Source organism: Bos indicus x Bos taurus, chromosome 19 (genome assembly GCF_003369695.1).
Source record: "Bos indicus x Bos taurus breed Angus x Brahman F1 hybrid chromosome 19, Bos_hybrid_MaternalHap_v2.0, whole genome shotgun sequence".
Classification (NCBI taxonomy): domain Eukaryota; kingdom Metazoa; phylum Chordata; class Mammalia; order Artiodactyla; family Bovidae; genus Bos; species Bos indicus x Bos taurus.
This window is the reverse complement of record NC_040094.1, coordinates 37,045,155-37,063,062: the sequence shown is the minus strand read 5'-3', so window position 1 is coordinate 37,063,062 and position 17,908 is coordinate 37,045,155. Positions and strand designations below refer to the sequence as shown.

At 44.5% G+C, this 17,908-nt stretch overlaps 1 protein-coding gene across 1 annotated transcript; it reads right to left on the bottom strand.

Annotated features, from left to right (window-relative positions):
- Positions 1-1,240: 1,240 nt before the first annotated feature.
- ANKRD40CL (ANKRD40 C-terminal like) lies at positions 1,241-11,101 on the bottom strand. Its single transcript, XM_027518987.1, has 4 exons — positions 6,805-11,101; positions 3,885-3,965; positions 2,957-3,132; positions 1,241-2,153 (listed from the first exon to the last, which is right to left on the bottom strand). The coding sequence occupies exons 1-4, from the start codon at positions 6,839-6,841 to the stop codon at positions 2,010-2,012; spliced, it is 438 nt and encodes a 145-aa protein (XP_027374788.1). The 5' UTR covers positions 6,842-11,101; the 3' UTR covers positions 1,241-2,009.
- Between the last annotated feature and the right edge of the window lie 6,807 nt (positions 11,102-17,908).

The window sequence follows — 17,908 nt, the reverse complement described above, 5'->3', positions numbered from 1 at the left end:
TCTTGAGACTTCCCTCCCAATTTGATGGTTAAGACTCTGTGCTTCCTGCAGGAGTGAGTTTGATCCCTGGTAGTGAGGGAGCTACGATCCCTGTCCCGGGTAGCATGGCGAAAAAAATTTTTTTCCCATTAAAATTCTTGACGCTTCAGATATTTATTAATCTTCAGCCTTAAAGCTATGTTGCTTTTAGAAAATACATTGGATGCAGGTTGTACTAACTTGAAATGGGTATGCATATTTAATTTTATCAACCTTGTGGTAACTGTCCTTATTGGTCTTACTGTGCTTCACTAGGTGACACCTGTGCAGGGAAGACAGATTGAAAATAACAGGGACAGAGCACTTGGGGATTGGCCCCTTTTCATCCCCCGTCACAGCCCTGGCAATGGAACACCGGGCTGTGGGTGGTGGTGGCTTTCATTAGGGGGCATGCTATCTTAAAAGTGTGACTTGGATGCCAGACTGTATATTTGGTGCTAAACTGCAGATTTAGGTTTCATACTCATTTCATGAATAAAATGGTACACATTTCACTTGCACTATTCAGAACATTTTCCGTGTGTTTTTGGCATTGGGTGAGATAAGTGTTGATGCAATGCCTTAGTGTCCCTTCACCCTTCATCAGAAGTGCGCTGTTTAGGATTTGGAGATGAGAGGGGGATGGCTTATTTCATGTGCTGGAGGAGATGAAGACATTGTGCTTGCCCAGGAGGTCTCTGGTACTTTTTCCGTGATTCCATAAGAGTTAGAGATGAGTTCACACTGGTGTGTAAAAGTGTGTATTAATGAAAGTTGGTAAATGGAGTCAGGCAGGAGTGCACATTCAATGCTGTATGCTGTGCCTGGGCTTTTCTGCAAGTTGTTAGGTTAAAAAGTGGTTACTCAAGTTGTGTAAGTCCTGCCATTTAAAGGTTGTTGTTAAGAGCTGTGTATGACGCCAGGATTCTTGGCCTCTGGACCAGTGGCAAGGCTTGATCGCTCAGAGCTTTTGTGTAATAAAGTTTTATTAAGTATAAAAGAACACTTATGACACAGACATCAGAAAGGGGCAGAAAGAGTGCCCTTTTGCTAGTTTTTCGCAAGAAGTTATAAGCTGCTAATTAGAGAAAGGAAATGTCTCAAAACTCAGAGAGTGGCCCCAGACCCCTCACCCATAACATGCATTTTGAGATAGCATTGGCTCAAGGTGACTCATCCCGTGCCATAAAATTGACATGAATCTTGAAGAGAGGCAGGTTTCTGAACAAATACATAGTTTTATTTACATAGCTTAAGAGAACATTTCCATGAGTAAAACTGGTTTGTTGAGCCATTATTGTTTCTGAGTCTTAGGTGGAACTGACCTGAAGAAAGAGTTTAGGTAAATACATGGTTCATTAACATAGCTTAAGCATTTCCATAAGAAAAACACATTGGTTAGCTCAAGGTTTGAGAAAAGTTCAGGTGGAACCAGGTGTCATGACAACATAGAATTTTTAAAGAAACCTTTTAATTTTGTATAGAGAAGGGAAAAAATTATATCTGACAGTTGTTTACTCCTGTCGTTTAAGAGAGGAAAAAAAGTCTGATGCTTGGGGACCCCTAGCCTTCCTGCCTGTTACCCTGTCACCATTTTGTAGATTTCAAAGTTGTAAAACGGAAATGATGGTAAGAGATGGTTTTAGAAGCTAGGATCTTTAAACCAGAGTGTCAAGTGGGTCCTGGCTTTCCCAGCTCCAGTTAGCTCACCCTGCCCTTAATGGAGTTGTTGTGAATAGAGCCTGGCCATTTGTCGTGAGTATCAGGAGTACATACCCGTGCCTGATCAGGATTGGGGTACAATTTTACAAACTAAACTTGTGTTCTTAAGTATACTTAAATTTTTAAAGTACTTTAAACGTACTCTACTCCCAAGCCTAGAGAAGTTGCACAACAAGGAAATAAGTACATATATGAAGTTAGCAAACTGTTGGATGCATCCAGACTTCATTATTTACAAAATATTGATTCCAGTTTTTCGTTTCTGCGATCTAATACGTCATTTTTGCGGCATTGCTGTTGTAGCAGGGCTTCTCTAACAGAGATGGTGTATATTCTGCCAGTTCAGAGCTTCCATTTTTCATTAAAATGAGTTCTACTTCCTGAAAGTCCTGTAGTCTTAGAATGTCTTTGTCCTTAATATGAAAAAGAAGTTACATAATGGTTCATGAATACACATAAACTTACGGTGAAAAGGCTTTAATAAGATTGCCCCAGCACTGTTCTCTTTCCATCCATGGTAAACTAAGTCAGCAGTTGAGGATTGTTTTCCTTTCCTGTTTTTGTGTTTCAGACCTTGTTGCTGATTTCCAAGGGGAATAAAGTCTCAATTTAAAAAAGACTTTAGTCCATCCAGGGCACTAATATATATATATATATATCTTAAAGTATGATCATTCCACCACTTTTAGTTTGCAAAGAATACACTGTTAGCCACGGCACCAATAAGAATTGCTAAAAAGCATTTTGAAAGTTGCTTTTTAAAAAATGCCCAAAGAGATGAGAGTTTTCCTCAAGTTAAAAAATGAGATTTATTTTGAATCAGAAAAATACATAAAAATGCCCCCAGTTTTGTTTCCTGAGATTGCAAAGGCTTGACTTTGCTAAGCAGGTAAGAGTGGCTTCGTATTTTCTGTACCCAGGACCAGTTTGTTGAGATTGGAAGCTGGCCATACATACTGAGCTAGGGTTTTAAATTTTGGTTGGTTGGTGTAATTCAGACAATTTAAAAGAGTGAGTAAATTGAAGGTGTGCAAATCTGTAAAATCACCAGATTGAAAATAACCTAGCTACCATGTTTGGCTATCCTGCAGCTAAGATGTCCAGTGTCTTGGATTTGTTTTCATATTAGTAATACAAAAGCTAGTGATTGGCTTCACTGAACATAATTTTACCCACCTAGAGCCCAGTCTCTATTTAGAAACTTGTAACACCCTACCTTTCTGAGCAATGTGTTTGGTAGCTTTCTGATCTTCTCCACTTGCTCTGGGTTAATCCCCAGTTCATAGCAGCTTACTTGTAGTAGATTTTGGTAACTCAACTCTTGTCTATCCAGTTCAACTTCAATGAAGTCATTTTCTTTGTGGCTCTGAATTCTGACTTTAAGTACCAGCTCTGGATCCCACAAATTTTTATGTAAAAGAAACAAACATTTTAAACATCAATTATACCAAAGAGCTGAATAATAATATTATAAAAGGCATATATAAACTTTTAATTATCTGAGGTTTTTATAGCAATGCTGCGCAAGCTCAGGTATATGCCCCATTATACTCACCAAAAGGCAGTGTGAAGCCAGGATCTAAAAAACCCAGTGTGTGACATGCAGTACCTTTGGCAATACATCTGTGTTGGGTGTGACTTGTTGGGTGTGCTTTGTTGGCTGTTTGAAATGTTTGAAGAAAATGTGTAGCCCTAGGGCTCTATATTCTTAAGGGTGCAGATCATCCTGTTGATTCCTGTTGGATCCCCTGGGACTTGAGGGGCAGATAAACAGGATAATTCTACCATCTTTGAAGACATCTTTGGGTTTCCCTGATGGCTCAGCTGGTAAAGAATCTGCCTGCAAAGTGGGAGACCTGGGTTCGACCCCTGGGTTGAGAAGACCCTCTGGATAAGGGAATGGCTACCCACTCCGGTATTCTGGCCTGGAGAATTACATGGACTGTATAGTCCATGGGGTCGCAGAGTCCGACATGACTGAGCGACTTTCACTTTTCACTTGGAGACAGTGGCATTGGGTGAGTCTTAAGTCTTAAAACTTTAATTGTCATAAGAAGGAGCAGTCTTGACTAAAGGTGGAGGAAGTTGATGAAGCCAAATGACGAAGTTGGCTCTGCAACATGACCTGGGGGTTGAATCCTCACCTGGGCAGGTGTCAGCAGTTTTGGCGTTATCACCTGGGTCAGTTGGCAACTGTTGATTTGAGTCTCCTTGTTTATGTTCACCTGAGAAAGAATTGGAGGAGGAGAGGTGAGAGACAGCAGCAGCTCAGCATTTAGCTGTGCGCCAACTCTGCCAGTTAGATGAGGGATAATAGAGCCCCATCGCCACTTTCTGCTCTGCAGCTCCTCACAGGAAAAAACTCGAGGAGGGCAGTAATTAGACTTGAACAGGAATTTTCCTTAATTACTGCTTAAATCATGAAAAGGAACTGAGATAGTATTTTTAAATGATATGTAATCTGAAGAAATATTTATAATCTGTGTGCTTGTTTCTACTTAAATATATTTGGCATCGAGAGTTTTGTGTCTCCAGATCTTTAGCAGAGTTATACAGTTAAGAGAGTCCCTTTAATAAGAAGTTTCTCAACCAGAGGGAAGTGAAAGGAGGGAACATTAGAGCATCCAGGTGCCAGGCCTTTTACATAGAATATCTTCCCAAGGCTACTCTGTGTGGTGCTAGTCCTTGGGGAAATGATTGAAACAACAGTTAAAAACCCAAAGTGACCTTTGTGCTGGTGTTTACAACAGGAGAGAGAGAGATTAATCAGGTGACCTCAGGTAAATGTGCTATTAACAGTTGGAGGCCTGGTGAAATCAAGGTACACAGTGTGAACACCTGGAAGGGGGCCAAGAAAGACCTCCCTGAAGGCTCAGTGACCTGACATCTGAAGGTTGAGTTGGCTTAACTAAATGCAGAGGGTGGAGAGAGAAGAGCTTTTCAGGGCCTGGGAACAGTAGAAGGCCCAGTGCAGTGGTTCTTTAGAAAGAAAAGCAAGTCAACATGGCTGAGTGTGTCAGGATTGTGGGGTTATCTATCAACCTCTGCCACCCAGTCTGTGGTTGCTAGTCACGTGAAATGGGATATACTCTAAGTATAAAGTACACATTGGATTTCAAGGACAGGAAAAAACGCAAAATTCTTTTTAATTTTTAATATTGATTTTATGTTGAAATCATAGTTTTGATTTATTGGGTGAAGTAAATATAATTAATTTCACCTGCCTTTTAAATGCGGCTACAAAAAAAGTTTAATTACCTTTGTGACTTGCGTGCTAAGTTGCTTTAGTCTTGTCCAACTCCGTGAACCCTATGGACTGTAGCCCGCCAGGCTCCTCTGTCCTTGGTATTCTCCAGGCAAGAATACTGGAGTGGGTTGCTGTGCCCTCCTCCAGGGGATCTTCCCAACACAGGGATTGAACCCGTGTCTCTTACGTCTGACCTGCTTTGGTAGGTGGGTTCTTTACCACTAGTGTCTTATGTAATATTTTAATTGGACAATGCTGGTGTGAGTGAAAGGTCTTTATTCTAGAACAGCGTCAAGTCATTAGACAGTGTTCAGGAGAAGACTATCGTAATCAGACTTGCATTTTGGAAAAAAGAATCGCAACAGAAACCTCATTGGCCTCACAATAATCCCATGGGGTGTAGGTATTATTCCCATTTTCAGACAAGAAAACGGGCTGAAGAATAAAGTAACTTGGAGTTTGCTCCAGGAAATGGCAGGACCTGGATGTGACCTAGTTAAGAGGAAAGTGAAAAGACATTGCTAATTGTTCAGTCATGTCCAACTCTTGGTGATCCCAAAGGCCCGGCACCTGTCATCTGTCCATAATTGTCCAGGCAAGAATACTGGGGTGGGTAGCCATTTCCTTCTTCAGGGTGTCTTCCTGACACAGGGATTGAACCTGGGTCTCCTGCAATGCTGGCAGATTCTTTACTGTCCAAGCCACCGGGGAAATGTGGCCCAGGGCAAAATGGCTACCCAAGGAATTGCAGCCTCCCCACCTGAATGCTGTTACCTGGACAGGGTGACTTGCCTATTCCCTGCCCTGAGGACCTCAGAGCATGCCCTGCCTTGACCACCTTTTGCTTGAGTCACTGCCGGGTGCAAAGGAGACAGCAGAGTGAGGGACTTTGGTGGAGGTTAGAGCGTGGTGGGCTGAGAGAGGAGAATCACACATTTGAGCCACAGCTCCCAGTCTCTCAGCAGGTGCTCCATTGTCCCATCTGATTTTGCTTACAAAACTCAAAATTATAAAAAAAATTCCAAGCCAACGACCACAGAGCACTTAATCCCAAGCGTGAGGTCTGTCTGCATGTAGGACCCTGCACAACTGCTCTGATCTCAGGCCCATGAAGTCAGTTCTGTTGGGGCCTTAAACCATACTTTTTCCACACTGCTAAATGCTTCTCCAAAAAATAAGATAGTCTTGCCCAGTGCAGCTCTCTCCCAGGACAGAAATGATGTCCCTGTGCCCTTCCACTCCAGCCGTGGAGGGAGCTCCATGCTGGTCTGGGAGGCTGAGTGACCCAGACACCTGAACTGGAACAATGCCCTTCTCACCCCTTCACTCCTCACGCCACACAGCATGAGATGTCCCCCACGTGCAAAAGCGTTTCATTTTCGTGATGGACCTGTGGATGGACAGGGTCTCTTAGAGGTCAGAAAGCATGCTCTTTGAAGTCTGGCAGATTTGGATCTGAATTTTCCCTATGCTCTTTAGTAGCAGTGACACCTTAGACAAGTCACTTAACCCTTCTGAGCCTGTTTTCTGATCTGGAAAATGGGATTAATAATCTCTACCTCACAAGCTTATAAGAAGGAATGAGAAAATGCACAGAAAATACAGCCTCTCCTAGCATGTATTGAGCACCAGTATTTGCTGGTTGCTATTATTAATTATAGCTGTTGATACTTGCCTCCCTCTGAAAGGACCCATGGTCTACTCACTCTGCTCTTGACTACACCACTGGCAGAGTGGAGAAGGACACCCCACCCCTCCTCAGGCCTCTCCCCTGTCCTCCTTGACAACCATTTTGGAAACAGGATTTAAAGACTCACCTGAGGGCTTCTTCACATCCAGTTGGGGTTCAGCCATGAGTAAGTTCTGTAGTCTGTCAGATCAGCAGCCTCTCCAGCATTTATACTGAGCTTCCAATCAAATAAAGCCTCAGTGCATCTATCTGCTTTGAAACAATATGTTCTTGTCATTGGCCAGTGAGATAGGGCAGGGTTGGCCTGTTTTACAGATAGGCAAACTAAGGCTCAGGTGTTTCATATGACTTGCACAGGTTGCTGCAACTGAAGGAAGGGACTAAAATTCAATGCTCTCTCCTCTCAGCCTGTGTCCATGGGGAAGCAGTGCAGGCTAATAATGCCCACCCAAGGGCCCCTGAGAGGGGAGGCCTTTGGAGGCACAGCCCTCCTTGGGAAAAGTTGGTAGCTGCTACCTCAAGGGATAAGAAAAGTCAAACAGTATCTCGAACAGACTCCCTCTCCTCCCCAATTCTCTCTCCCCTTTCTCCCAGCACCTTCTTTAGCATCTGTGCATGACAAGAAGGCAAGAGCACCTGGGCACATACCTGGGGAGACTCCTCTTTGGCAAGGATCCTGAGTCCTCAATTCCAAACATCAAGATGGTGAAGGCAGGGGCTGGAGCATGAGGTTTTATGAAGAGTGGGTGGGGCTGGGCAAAGTCCTGGGCAGGGCAGCAGTCTCAAAGGGCTGAAGGTAGGAACTCACATGTTTGAGGTGATCCTCCCATTTCATTGAACACTCCAGTGTCAGAAGTGGGGCATCAGGTGGGGCTTATTATCATGAAGCTAGAGGCAACCGTGATCAGCGGCCATAAGTTTCTCAAACCAAGCTGTGCATTGAAATCACCTGCAAAGCGTGATGTGGGTGTCGGGATTATACCCTCCAGTGAGTCCTGCTTAATTTGTCTAGGGTGCAGTCTGGGCCCTGAAAGTTTAAAATCTCACCCGAGCTGATTTTAATCTGTGGCCAAAGCTGAAAGTCACTGATTGGACCAAACTGCCTAAGGTGCAAATGGGGAAATGGAGACCCAAAGCACATAAATGCTCCCTGATAGTCACAGGGGCAGCTGAGCACAGGCCTGGGGCTAGATCTGGGTCACCTTGTTGCCAACCTGATGCTGTCTCCTCAGCATGCCTGGTGCCCTTCTGCCAAGAATGCAGGAGGCCCCGCCCTGGGCAGAGAAGAGGAAGCGGCAGGGATTCACCTGGCTTGACCCCCTAAGGGAGTGGAAGGAAAGGCACTTTGGCCAGCCCCGCTGCCAGGGTGTGTCACCCTTGAACAGAGCCACCCTGCACCCCTCACCTGTGTGGTGGGGCTGTGAAGGCAGAGAGACTAGGGATAAAAGTGCTTGTGCTTTGAGGGGGAATCTCTTGCATCCCCAACGTCCCCATGTCATTTGCTCTGTCCATACACTCGCCCACTCCTCATTCACTGGTTCACTCATTCATGCATTCTCTCAACAATACTCACTTTTTGTTGTTGTTTCGGGGAACCCTCTTTTTTTCTTTCTTTATTGATTGCACTGTGCAATTGCAGGATCTCAGTTCCCAGACCAGGGATTGAACCCCCCAGGCCATGGTAGTGAAAGTCCAGAATCCTAGCCACTAGGCCACCAGGGAACTCCCATATATTTTTATTTTTTAAATAAAATAAATATATGCTCTAGAGTAAAAAGTCTAATGTTAAAAATCAGAACCCATTAGCAAGCAAGAGCAAAATGTTTGTTTGGAGGCAGCCACACAGGCCTGGGTGTGAGTCTTTTTTCATTCATTATGTTGGGCACTTAAGGGACCCTTCTATTTAAATATTAGCTTTTGTGTGTGTGGGGATGGAGGATCGCTTTTAATTTTGATATCGTTTTAAATTTACATAAAAGTTGCAAGAATATATACCCTTTACCAATGATTAACAATTTGCCATATTTGCTTTAATTCTCACTCTTCCTTGGTATATATATGCATGTGTGTGTGTATAATACACACACACACACACACACACACACACACACATTTTCCCCCTGAAATTTGAAAGTATGTTATAGACATGCTCCTTTATCCCTAAAGACTTCAGGGTGTGTTTCCTAATATCAAAGGTATTCTCTCATATATCCAAGATACAAGGATCAAAACCAGGGAATCTAACTTTGATATAATGCTCTCAGCTAAACCATAGTCCATACTCAAATTTTTCAATTAACCCAACAGTATCACTCTTAACGCTTTTCCCTGGCCCAGGATCCCATTCAGAGTTATGCATCATGTTTAATTTTCATGTCTCATACATTTCTTTAATCTAGAAAAGTTCTTCAGCCTTTCTTTGTTTTCCCTAATATTGACATTTTGAAAAGTCCAAGGGAGTTGATTTTGTGGTTTGTCCCTCACTTGGGTTTGTCCAGCGTTTTGTTGTGATTAGGATCAGATGACGTGCTTTGATTGGGACAGCACAGAAGGGGTATGTCTTTCTTAGCACATAATAATGGGAGGCATATCTTGGTTTGTCCCATCTTAGGGGATGGTGACTTTAATCACCTGTGAAAGGAATTGTCTGCCTGGTTTTTCAATTGTAAAGTATGTCTTTTTTCCCTTTCTTAATTAAGATCTAACTTAGGAGGAGGTACTGTGAAACCATACAGATATCCTATTCCTTCTTCAAATATCTTATTCTTTCCTTCACTCCAGTTTCCTTGAGTTATAACCCATTAATCCCATTACTTATGTTGGTGCTCAGATTATCCCAACTGTGTACAGTATCTACTTACAGCTATTTCCTATATCCTGTAATCCTTTCCCATGCTCCATCACTGTATGAGCACTTTCTCACTTCTTGGCACATCAGCTTGTACTTTCCCTGCCTCAGCCCCGGATTCCATCATTTCTCCGAGGAGCCACGTTCTGTTCAGTGGGGGACAGTATGCTCCTTCCCTTGTGGGTGCCAAGAAGAATGCTTCTAGGTCCTTTTAGTGGAAATCTGGGGACACACATACCACACATGTCTCTACCTATTTTTTGTGTGTATGTTAATATATTAAATACAACAAGTTCATGCTGATACTTCTGGTTCCATTTAAAAACAAAAGAATTTCCCCTAGCTTTCTCCAATTCCATTTTGTAGTTCTTTTCCAACTGTGGGAAATCTGGCTCCTAACTTCTTTATTTACTCATTCGCTCAGTCTGACAATACACAGACCAAGTAGTTCCAGAATTGCTTATTTGAAATACAGTTGGGTTGATTGTGTTTGCATTTTAGGAATCTTCCCAATCCTTATTTACATATATATTTTGAGCATATAGCTTGATTCTAAGAGTCAAAACTATTCAAAAATTAGAGTCGAGTCGCTCAACATTTCCATGCCTTCCCTGCGTGCTCCTCTGTCCCCTGCAGGAAATTATATCCTGTTTCTGACTTCCGGTGCTGCTTTTTGAAAAATCAAACAGATACCTGTGTATTTCCTTATTATTCCTTTCTTACAGAAAAAGTGGTATAAAAATTCTTTTCTATTTTGCTTTTTTTCCCACTAAACAATATATCCAGAAATCATTCCGTATCAGTTCATAGATATCTTTTTCACCTTCCCCGAACCCTCTATAGTGTGGGGATTCTATAGCTTATTCACCAAATTGTTTATGTATGTTTCCAATATTTTGCAATTACAAACAAACAATGATATAAGTAGTAATATTGTATCCATGTATTTTTTTATTATTGGAGATTCGTATTCTGGGTAAATTCCTAGGTGTAGGATTCGTGGGTCAAAAGTAAACACAAACTTTTTGTCAGCTATTACTATATTTCCCTCCATGAATGTTTAACCATTTTGCATTCCTACCAGCCACATGTGAGACCAACATCCACAGTGTTGTCAAGTTTTGTAATTTTTCCAATCAGATAGTAAGAGATAGAATGTAAACAGGTAGGTTTTATTATTATTGAGGTATGGTGAGGCCAACAGATCAGGAGACAACTGACATTGAGAAGATAGTTTATTGCAGTTCCAAAGAGGAGGAGGACACGCCATGCCACACAAGGCCACACAGAAAGGCCCCAGGGTTGGCCAGGAGGCAGAATGAGGGGAAATGTAGACAAGAGCCTTTTTTTTCATGGGAAGTAGGAAATCGGCCAGACAAGTATAGGATTGTCTACTTTGTATCATTTCAATGGGCTCTTTTGAGGTTGTGTAGGGGCTGCCCCTAGCTGTCTGGTACCTGGTCCTGGGGTTCATGGGGGCAAACAGAGTATGAGAACTTCCAATCCTGCCACACTGGAATCCTTTTACTGTTCTAGCTTTATCTGTTCGTTGTTGTTGTTCAGTCACCCAGTCATGTCCGACGCTGCAACCTCATGGACTGCAGCACACCAGGCCTCCCTCTCTGTCCCTCACCATCTCCTGAAGTTTGCCCAAGTACATGTTCATGTACATGTGATGCCATCCGCCATCTCATTCTCTGACGCCCTCTTCTCCTTCTGCCCTCAATCTTTCCCAGCATCAGGGACTTTCCTAATGAGCTGTTCACATCAGATGACCAAAATACTGGAGCTTCAGCTTCAACATCAGTCCTTCCAAATGAGTATTCAGGGTTGATTTCCCTTAAGATTGACTGATTTGATCTCCATGCTGTCCAAGGGACTTTCAGGAGTCTTCTCCAGCACCACAGTGCGAAGACATCAATTTTTCGGCACTCTGCCTTTTTTACAGTCCAGCTCTCACAATTGTAAGTGCCCACTGGGAAGACCACAGCCTTGACTATATGGACCTTTGTCGGCAGAGTAATGTCTCTGCTTTTCAACACGCTAAGTTTGTCATTGCTTTCCTGCCAAGAAGCAATCATCTTCTGATTTCATGGTTGCAGTCACCATCTGCAGTGATTTTAGAGCCCAAGAAGAGGAAATCTGTCACTACTTCCATATTTCCCCCCTCTATTTGCCATGAAGTAATGGGGCCGGATACCATGATCTTAATTTTTTTAATATTTAACTTTAAGCCGGCTTTTTCACTCTCATCAAGAGGCTCTTTAGTTTCTCTTCACCCTCATCAAGAGGCTCTTTACTTCCTCTTCATTTTCTGCCATTAGTGTGGTATCATCCGAATATCAGAGGTTGTTGATGTTTCTCCCACCTATCTTGATTCCAGCTTGTAACTTATCCAACCCAGCATTTCTCATGATGTGCTCAGCATATAAATTAAAAAACAGGGTGACAGCAGACAGAGCCTGTAGTTCTTTCTCAGTCTTGAACCAATCAGTTGTTCCATACAAGGTTCTAACTGTTGCTCCAGGTTCCTCAGGAGACGGGTAAGATGGTCTGGTATTCCCGTCTCTTTAAGAGCTTTCCACAGTTTATTGTGATCCGCACACTCAATGAAACAGAGGTAGATGTTTTTCTGGAATCCCCTAACTTTCTGCATGATCTGTTAGTAGGCCTTTTTAATTGTTGGTGGACAATTCTTTATGGGCCTCTTGCATACAGTTAGTGGAGCACAGGCATTGGCTGTCTTTGGACTTGTTCAAGAATATTTGTATAGTGAACAACCTTGAAAGTTAGAGATAGTGTCTCTCTTCGGAGCACAGGGCAGATTTTTTTTCTTTTTTGGCCATGCTACTTAGCTTGTGGGATCTTAGTTCCCTGACCAGGGATTGAACCTGGGCACTGGCAGTGAAAGTACCGAGTCCTAACCACCAAACTGCCAGGGAACTCCCAGAGGACAGATTTTCTTTGTTGTTCAGTTGTGGGGAAATTAACAAGATGGCTCCAGCCAGGCTCTCTTGCCCTGCACTCTGACGCCCTCTTGCCCCATTTCTGTAAACAATGACTGCCCAGTTATGTAACAGCTGAGATCACGGATAGCACTGTGCATGTGCCTCATGAGGTACTTGCTTGGCTGCAGGCTACTCTGTGTGGTATGCCTGAATAAGCTTCACCTGGAAAAGCCCTGAAGGGTTGTGTGCAGTTATGTTGTGTTCTGTTATACCTGCTGCTACGCCTGCTGTGCCAGCCAGGAGAGAATAAACACGTCTGCAGTGTTTATTAGGCTCCTCTTGCAGCCTCCTAGCTCACGCCTTGCCTACCATGGCTTCAGCAAAGTGTGCACAGCAAAACAATTGGCATCGCAAACGGGATCAGTGAGACACTGGTATAATGAAGATAACATCTCTCTTTGGGACCAAGGTCAGGCAGGCTGACTGCCCAATAGAAAAGATTCTGGTTTCCTAAACTTGGGGATCCTCCTCTGTAAACTTTTTTCTTAAAAAAAAAAAAATTTATATGCATATGTTACTTGGAAAAACTATTTTTAATGACTGAGGAAAGTACTGAGGCAAGTGGTCCAGAAGACAGCCTGCGGGATCCTTCCTCACATGGAGAAGACAGCTGGGAGCTCCCGGTTCCTGGGGATGTTACGCCACCACTGAGCCAGAATAGACCTGAGATTGCGGTGAAGAGTGAGAAACCAACACACTTTCCTGTTTCTGTGATTAACAATATAGGGACCAGGCAAAAATAACTTGGCTGCTTGCTCCAGGAAATATTTGCTCCTGGGAGATAAGACTGTGAATCCATTAAATAGTACTTGGCCCTTAGCAGACCCTCAGACTGGCTTCTAGGATTGGAGACCCAGCTAAAGATTCAATTTGGCTTTATAAAAAAAGATGGCAGCTCTGGGAAGGGAGGGCAGCATAGGAGGAAGAATCCTACTGGGTTATTTGTGAGTGCAGGGCCATCTGTGATTTGCTTAACTCTCTCTGAGCCTCAGTTTCTTTATCTATATAGTGGGTGATAATAAATGATTCCTTTTGTACAGTTCATGAGGTTCTCACAGCAAGCATACTGGGGCGGCTTGCCAGTCCCTCCTCCAGTGGATCACATTTCGTCAGAACTCTGCTGTGACCCATCTGTCTTGGGTGGCCCTGCACGGCACGGGTCATAGCTTTATTGAGTTACGCAAGCCCCTTCGCCACGACAAGGCAATGAGCCAGGAAGGGGTCAAGGCTATGGTCTTCCCAGTGGTCACATAAAATTGTGAGAGCTGGACTGTAAAGAAGGCAGAACACTGAAGAATTGATGCCTTCAAACTGGTGCTGGAGAAGACTCCTGAAAGTCTCTTGGACAGTATGGAGATCAAACCAGTCAATCTTAAGGGAAATCAACCTGAATATTCACTGAAAGGATTGATGCTGAAGCTGAAACTCCAGTATTTTGGTCATCTAATTTAAACAGACGACTCATTGGAAAAGTCCCTGATGGTGGGAATGATTGAGGGCAGAAGGAGAAGAGGATGTCAGAGGATGAGATGGCTGGACAGCATCACCAATGCACTGAACATGAACTTGGGCGAACTTCAGGAGATGGTGAGGGACAGAGAGGGAGACCTGGTGTGCTGCAGTCCATGAGGTGGCAAAGAGTCAGACAGGACTGGGTGACTGAACAACAAGAGCAGCAACTATGATGATTCCCTCTGTTCTGCAAAGATAGAATGTAAGAGCTCTGTATCAGTTGTTACTATTGGCATTGCTTGATGGAATCCTGGTTGGCCCTAGAGAAGCCAATTCAGATGAAAGCCTTGGGTGACCACTAGGGTACAGGAGAGGACAGGGGCCTCTTTCTTCAGGGGCAGTTCTGTTTATCAAAGACCCTTCACCCACTAGCACCACTTTCCCTCAACTGTTTGTTTTTTTTTTTTGCTTTACATTTTATTTCCTAAACTTTTATTGTGTATTGGGGTGTAGCTGATGACCAGTGTTGTAATAGTGTCAGTTGAACTGTGAAGGCGCTCAGCCATACATATACAATGTATCCATTCCCCCTCAAACTTCCCTCCCATCCAGGCTGCCACATAACACTAAACAGAGTTCCGTGTGCTATACAGCAGATCGTTGTTGGTTATCCATTTTTATTCATTTATTTATTTATTTTAAAGTGAAGTGCATTAAAAAAATTTATTTATTTTTTGGCTGTGCTGGGTCTTCAATTTCTGCATGGACTTTTCTCTAGTTGTAGAGGTTGGGGGCTACTCTTTGTTGTGGTGTTTGGGCTTCTCGTTGTGGAGAATACGGTGGAGCTTGGGCTCTAGGTGAGTGCAGTTCCAAAGTCGTGGCACACAGGCTGGTTGCTCCCCAGCATGTGGGATCTTCCCATACCCAGAATCAAACCCGTGTCTCCTGCATTGACAGGCAGAGTCTTTACCGCTGAGCCACCAGGAAAGCCCCCAGTTATCCATTTTAAATATAGCAGTGTACACATGTCCATCCCAAACTCCCTATTCTTTCCCACATCTTCCCCCCGCCTCCCTAAGTCTGTCTCTTCCTATTTTGGAAGTAAGGTCATTTGTATCATTTCTTTTTAGATTCCACATATAAGGGATGTCATACGCTATTTGTCTTCCTCTGTCTGACTTACTTCACTCAGTATGACAGTCTCTAGGTCCATCCATGTTGCTGCAAATGGCCTTATTTCATTCTTTTTCATGGCTTTTTAATACTTTTTAACAGCTAGTCCCTTAGCTGTTTTGTTTGCTTCTTGGGGACAGGGGGCACTATTGTAGCCAGATATATATATGTATAAATCCCCCTCCCCTGCTTTGGTCCTGGATTCCGCAAGAAGGCTCCCTTGAGATGTTGATCTATAGACAGTTGTTATAAATCAGCTATTATGTCTATAGACAGCTCTTATAGATAGCTGGCTGTTAACCCCCTATGGTGCTTGAACTACAGGAGTGGATGGGCGAGTAGAGTCCCAGAGCAGCTGCACAAAAAGGAGATTTTAATAACTTAAAATCTGTTAGGGTGGTGGTTTGTCTATTATGAAGGCTTCCCTGGTAGCTCAGCTGGTGAAAGAATCCTCCTGCAATGCAGGAAACCTCAGTTCAATTCCTGGGTCAGGAAGATCCCCTGGAGAAGAGATAGGCTACCCACTCCAGTATTCTTGGGCTTCCTTGGTGGCTCAGCTGGTAAAGAATCTGCCTGCAAAGGGGGAGACCTGGGTTTGATCCCTGGGTTGGGAGGATTCCCTGGAGAAGGGAATGGCTACCCACTCCCGTATTCTGGCCTGGAGAATTCCATGGACTGTATGGTCCATGGGCTCGTAGAGTCGGACACGACCGAGTGACTTTCACTTAGTCTGGTATGCTGCCGCTACACCACAAAGTTCAAGAGACTAACAGTCCTACCCCAGGAGAAGGAAATGGCAACGCACTCCAGTGTTCTTACTTGAAAAATTCCATGAACAGAGGAGCCTGGCGGGCTACAGTCCATGAGGTTGCACAGAGTCTGCCACAACTGAGCAGCTGAGCACAGCACAAGAATCCTGTCTGCTGTCTGTGGGGCTTCTCCCTAGGATGTTGCTGCTGCTTTTGTTTCTCTCAGGTTGTGGGTGTCTTCCTCACTTCCGGAGACTCAGGCAGACAGGAGGCTGAGAGTCCCATCACCTGCCCAGCCTACCTGGTGCTGTGGGTTGTGAGACTCTCGCTGCCCTGATTCCTTTCTTCACATCTGTGTCTACGTGCTGGTTAGTATCTATGGTATTTGTTTTGTTTTTTTTCAGGGTCTACAAATAATTTTATTGAACAAATAACCCAACAGCCTTCCTAGATTGAGGACTACCCTCCCCAAGCCATTTCTCACACTAACTTAAAGCACAGAGTTTGCATAGTAAGGAATTAGAAGTCAGACTTTGCCCCAACATCATGGACTAGATCAGTTACAAGTTATTTGCAAGCTTTTACATTTTAAGTGTTCCTTTTATGGCTGTTCTCTCCTTTCTGCCCCTACACACGGGGCTCAAGTGTTTTTCTCTTGACTGATCCTGAAAGGATGGGTATACCAAATGGAAAGGGGTGGGCTCCTCAGAGCTACTGGCAGCAGCCCTAAGGTGCTGTGCCTTACCAAAGGGTTGTGGATGTATAAGGGCAAGGAGGATTAGACACAGTAGGTGGGATGGGGCACAGGCATCCAGAACACTTCCTGATCCCCCTTCCATGCCCTCTCAACTTGGGGTGGGGTGGGTAACAGCTAGTTGCAGTGGGGAGGAATCATCCCAGCTCTGGGTAGAGGGAGAAACCTCTACACCAGTCCCTACTCCTATTAACAGTCAGCAAATTGTCCGTTCATCTGGGGCTGGGAACAAATGGGCAGGTAGGCAGGGATGATCAGGCTTGTTCTGCCCCCAGCTTCTGTCCAACACTGGAGGAATCGAGGTAGCAAACAATTGAAATGCTCCTACAAGAGAGTAAAGGCAGTGAGGGAAAGGAAGTTCCTGCTTGTGTACAGCTCCCATAGCCCTGGGGCTGGAAAAAGGCAGACCTCGCTTGTAAAGTGCTGTAGTCTCCAGCAAGGCTGGGCCCTAGCAAGCTTGGAAGAATGCAGGGCAGGCAAGGGCACAGGAACCAGACATTCCTGACTAGCACGTGCCCTGCCGTGCTCCTTGTAGGGATTGCTGGGGAAGGTGGACTGGTAATTCCGCCATCAGCCCTCGCCAGCTACCAGTCACCTCTGGTCCACATACAAACCAACAGCCAACCATCATTTAGGACAGCCCTGCTCACAGCTGAAGGTTCCAGGCCAGTGGAATTCATCCATGGTTGTGGCCCCAGTCTAGGTTCCTCACTAGAAGCCACACCTTGAGCTCAGGGATTTCTTGCTGGGGCAGGAGCTGTTTATGCCTGTCACTGCTCTAGGCTCACACCTCACAGAAGCTCACAGGGAAACCCACAGGCATTAATCCAGTTTGACGGTGCCCTGAGGAGTCAGGTTCTTAATTCACCCGCCTCGTTTGGCCTGCTTCTGCCTGTTCTTGGTGACAGTTGTCTCCTCAAGGAATTCGTGAGCCGGATCCCATCCTTGTCATAGAACATGGAGCTGTGGCTCATGAATACAAAGAGGGACAAAACTTGGGCCTCACAGTTGCACCAAAGTTTGCTCAGCGACCTCTGGGCCAAGACCTCCCCACCCCAAGGTGAAGGGCCACAGGCCCCGAGCTTTGGAGCCGCTGGTGCGCATGCCAGGGTGGCAGGCGCATGGCAGGCCCCGGGGCAGTTTCACTCTTACAAGGCCGTTGCTGCCGTGCCTTGCCTGGGCCTTGGCTTGCAGACACCGCTGCCGTTTTCTCTCCACAGAAACCTCTGGTATTTGTTGGTTTTTAT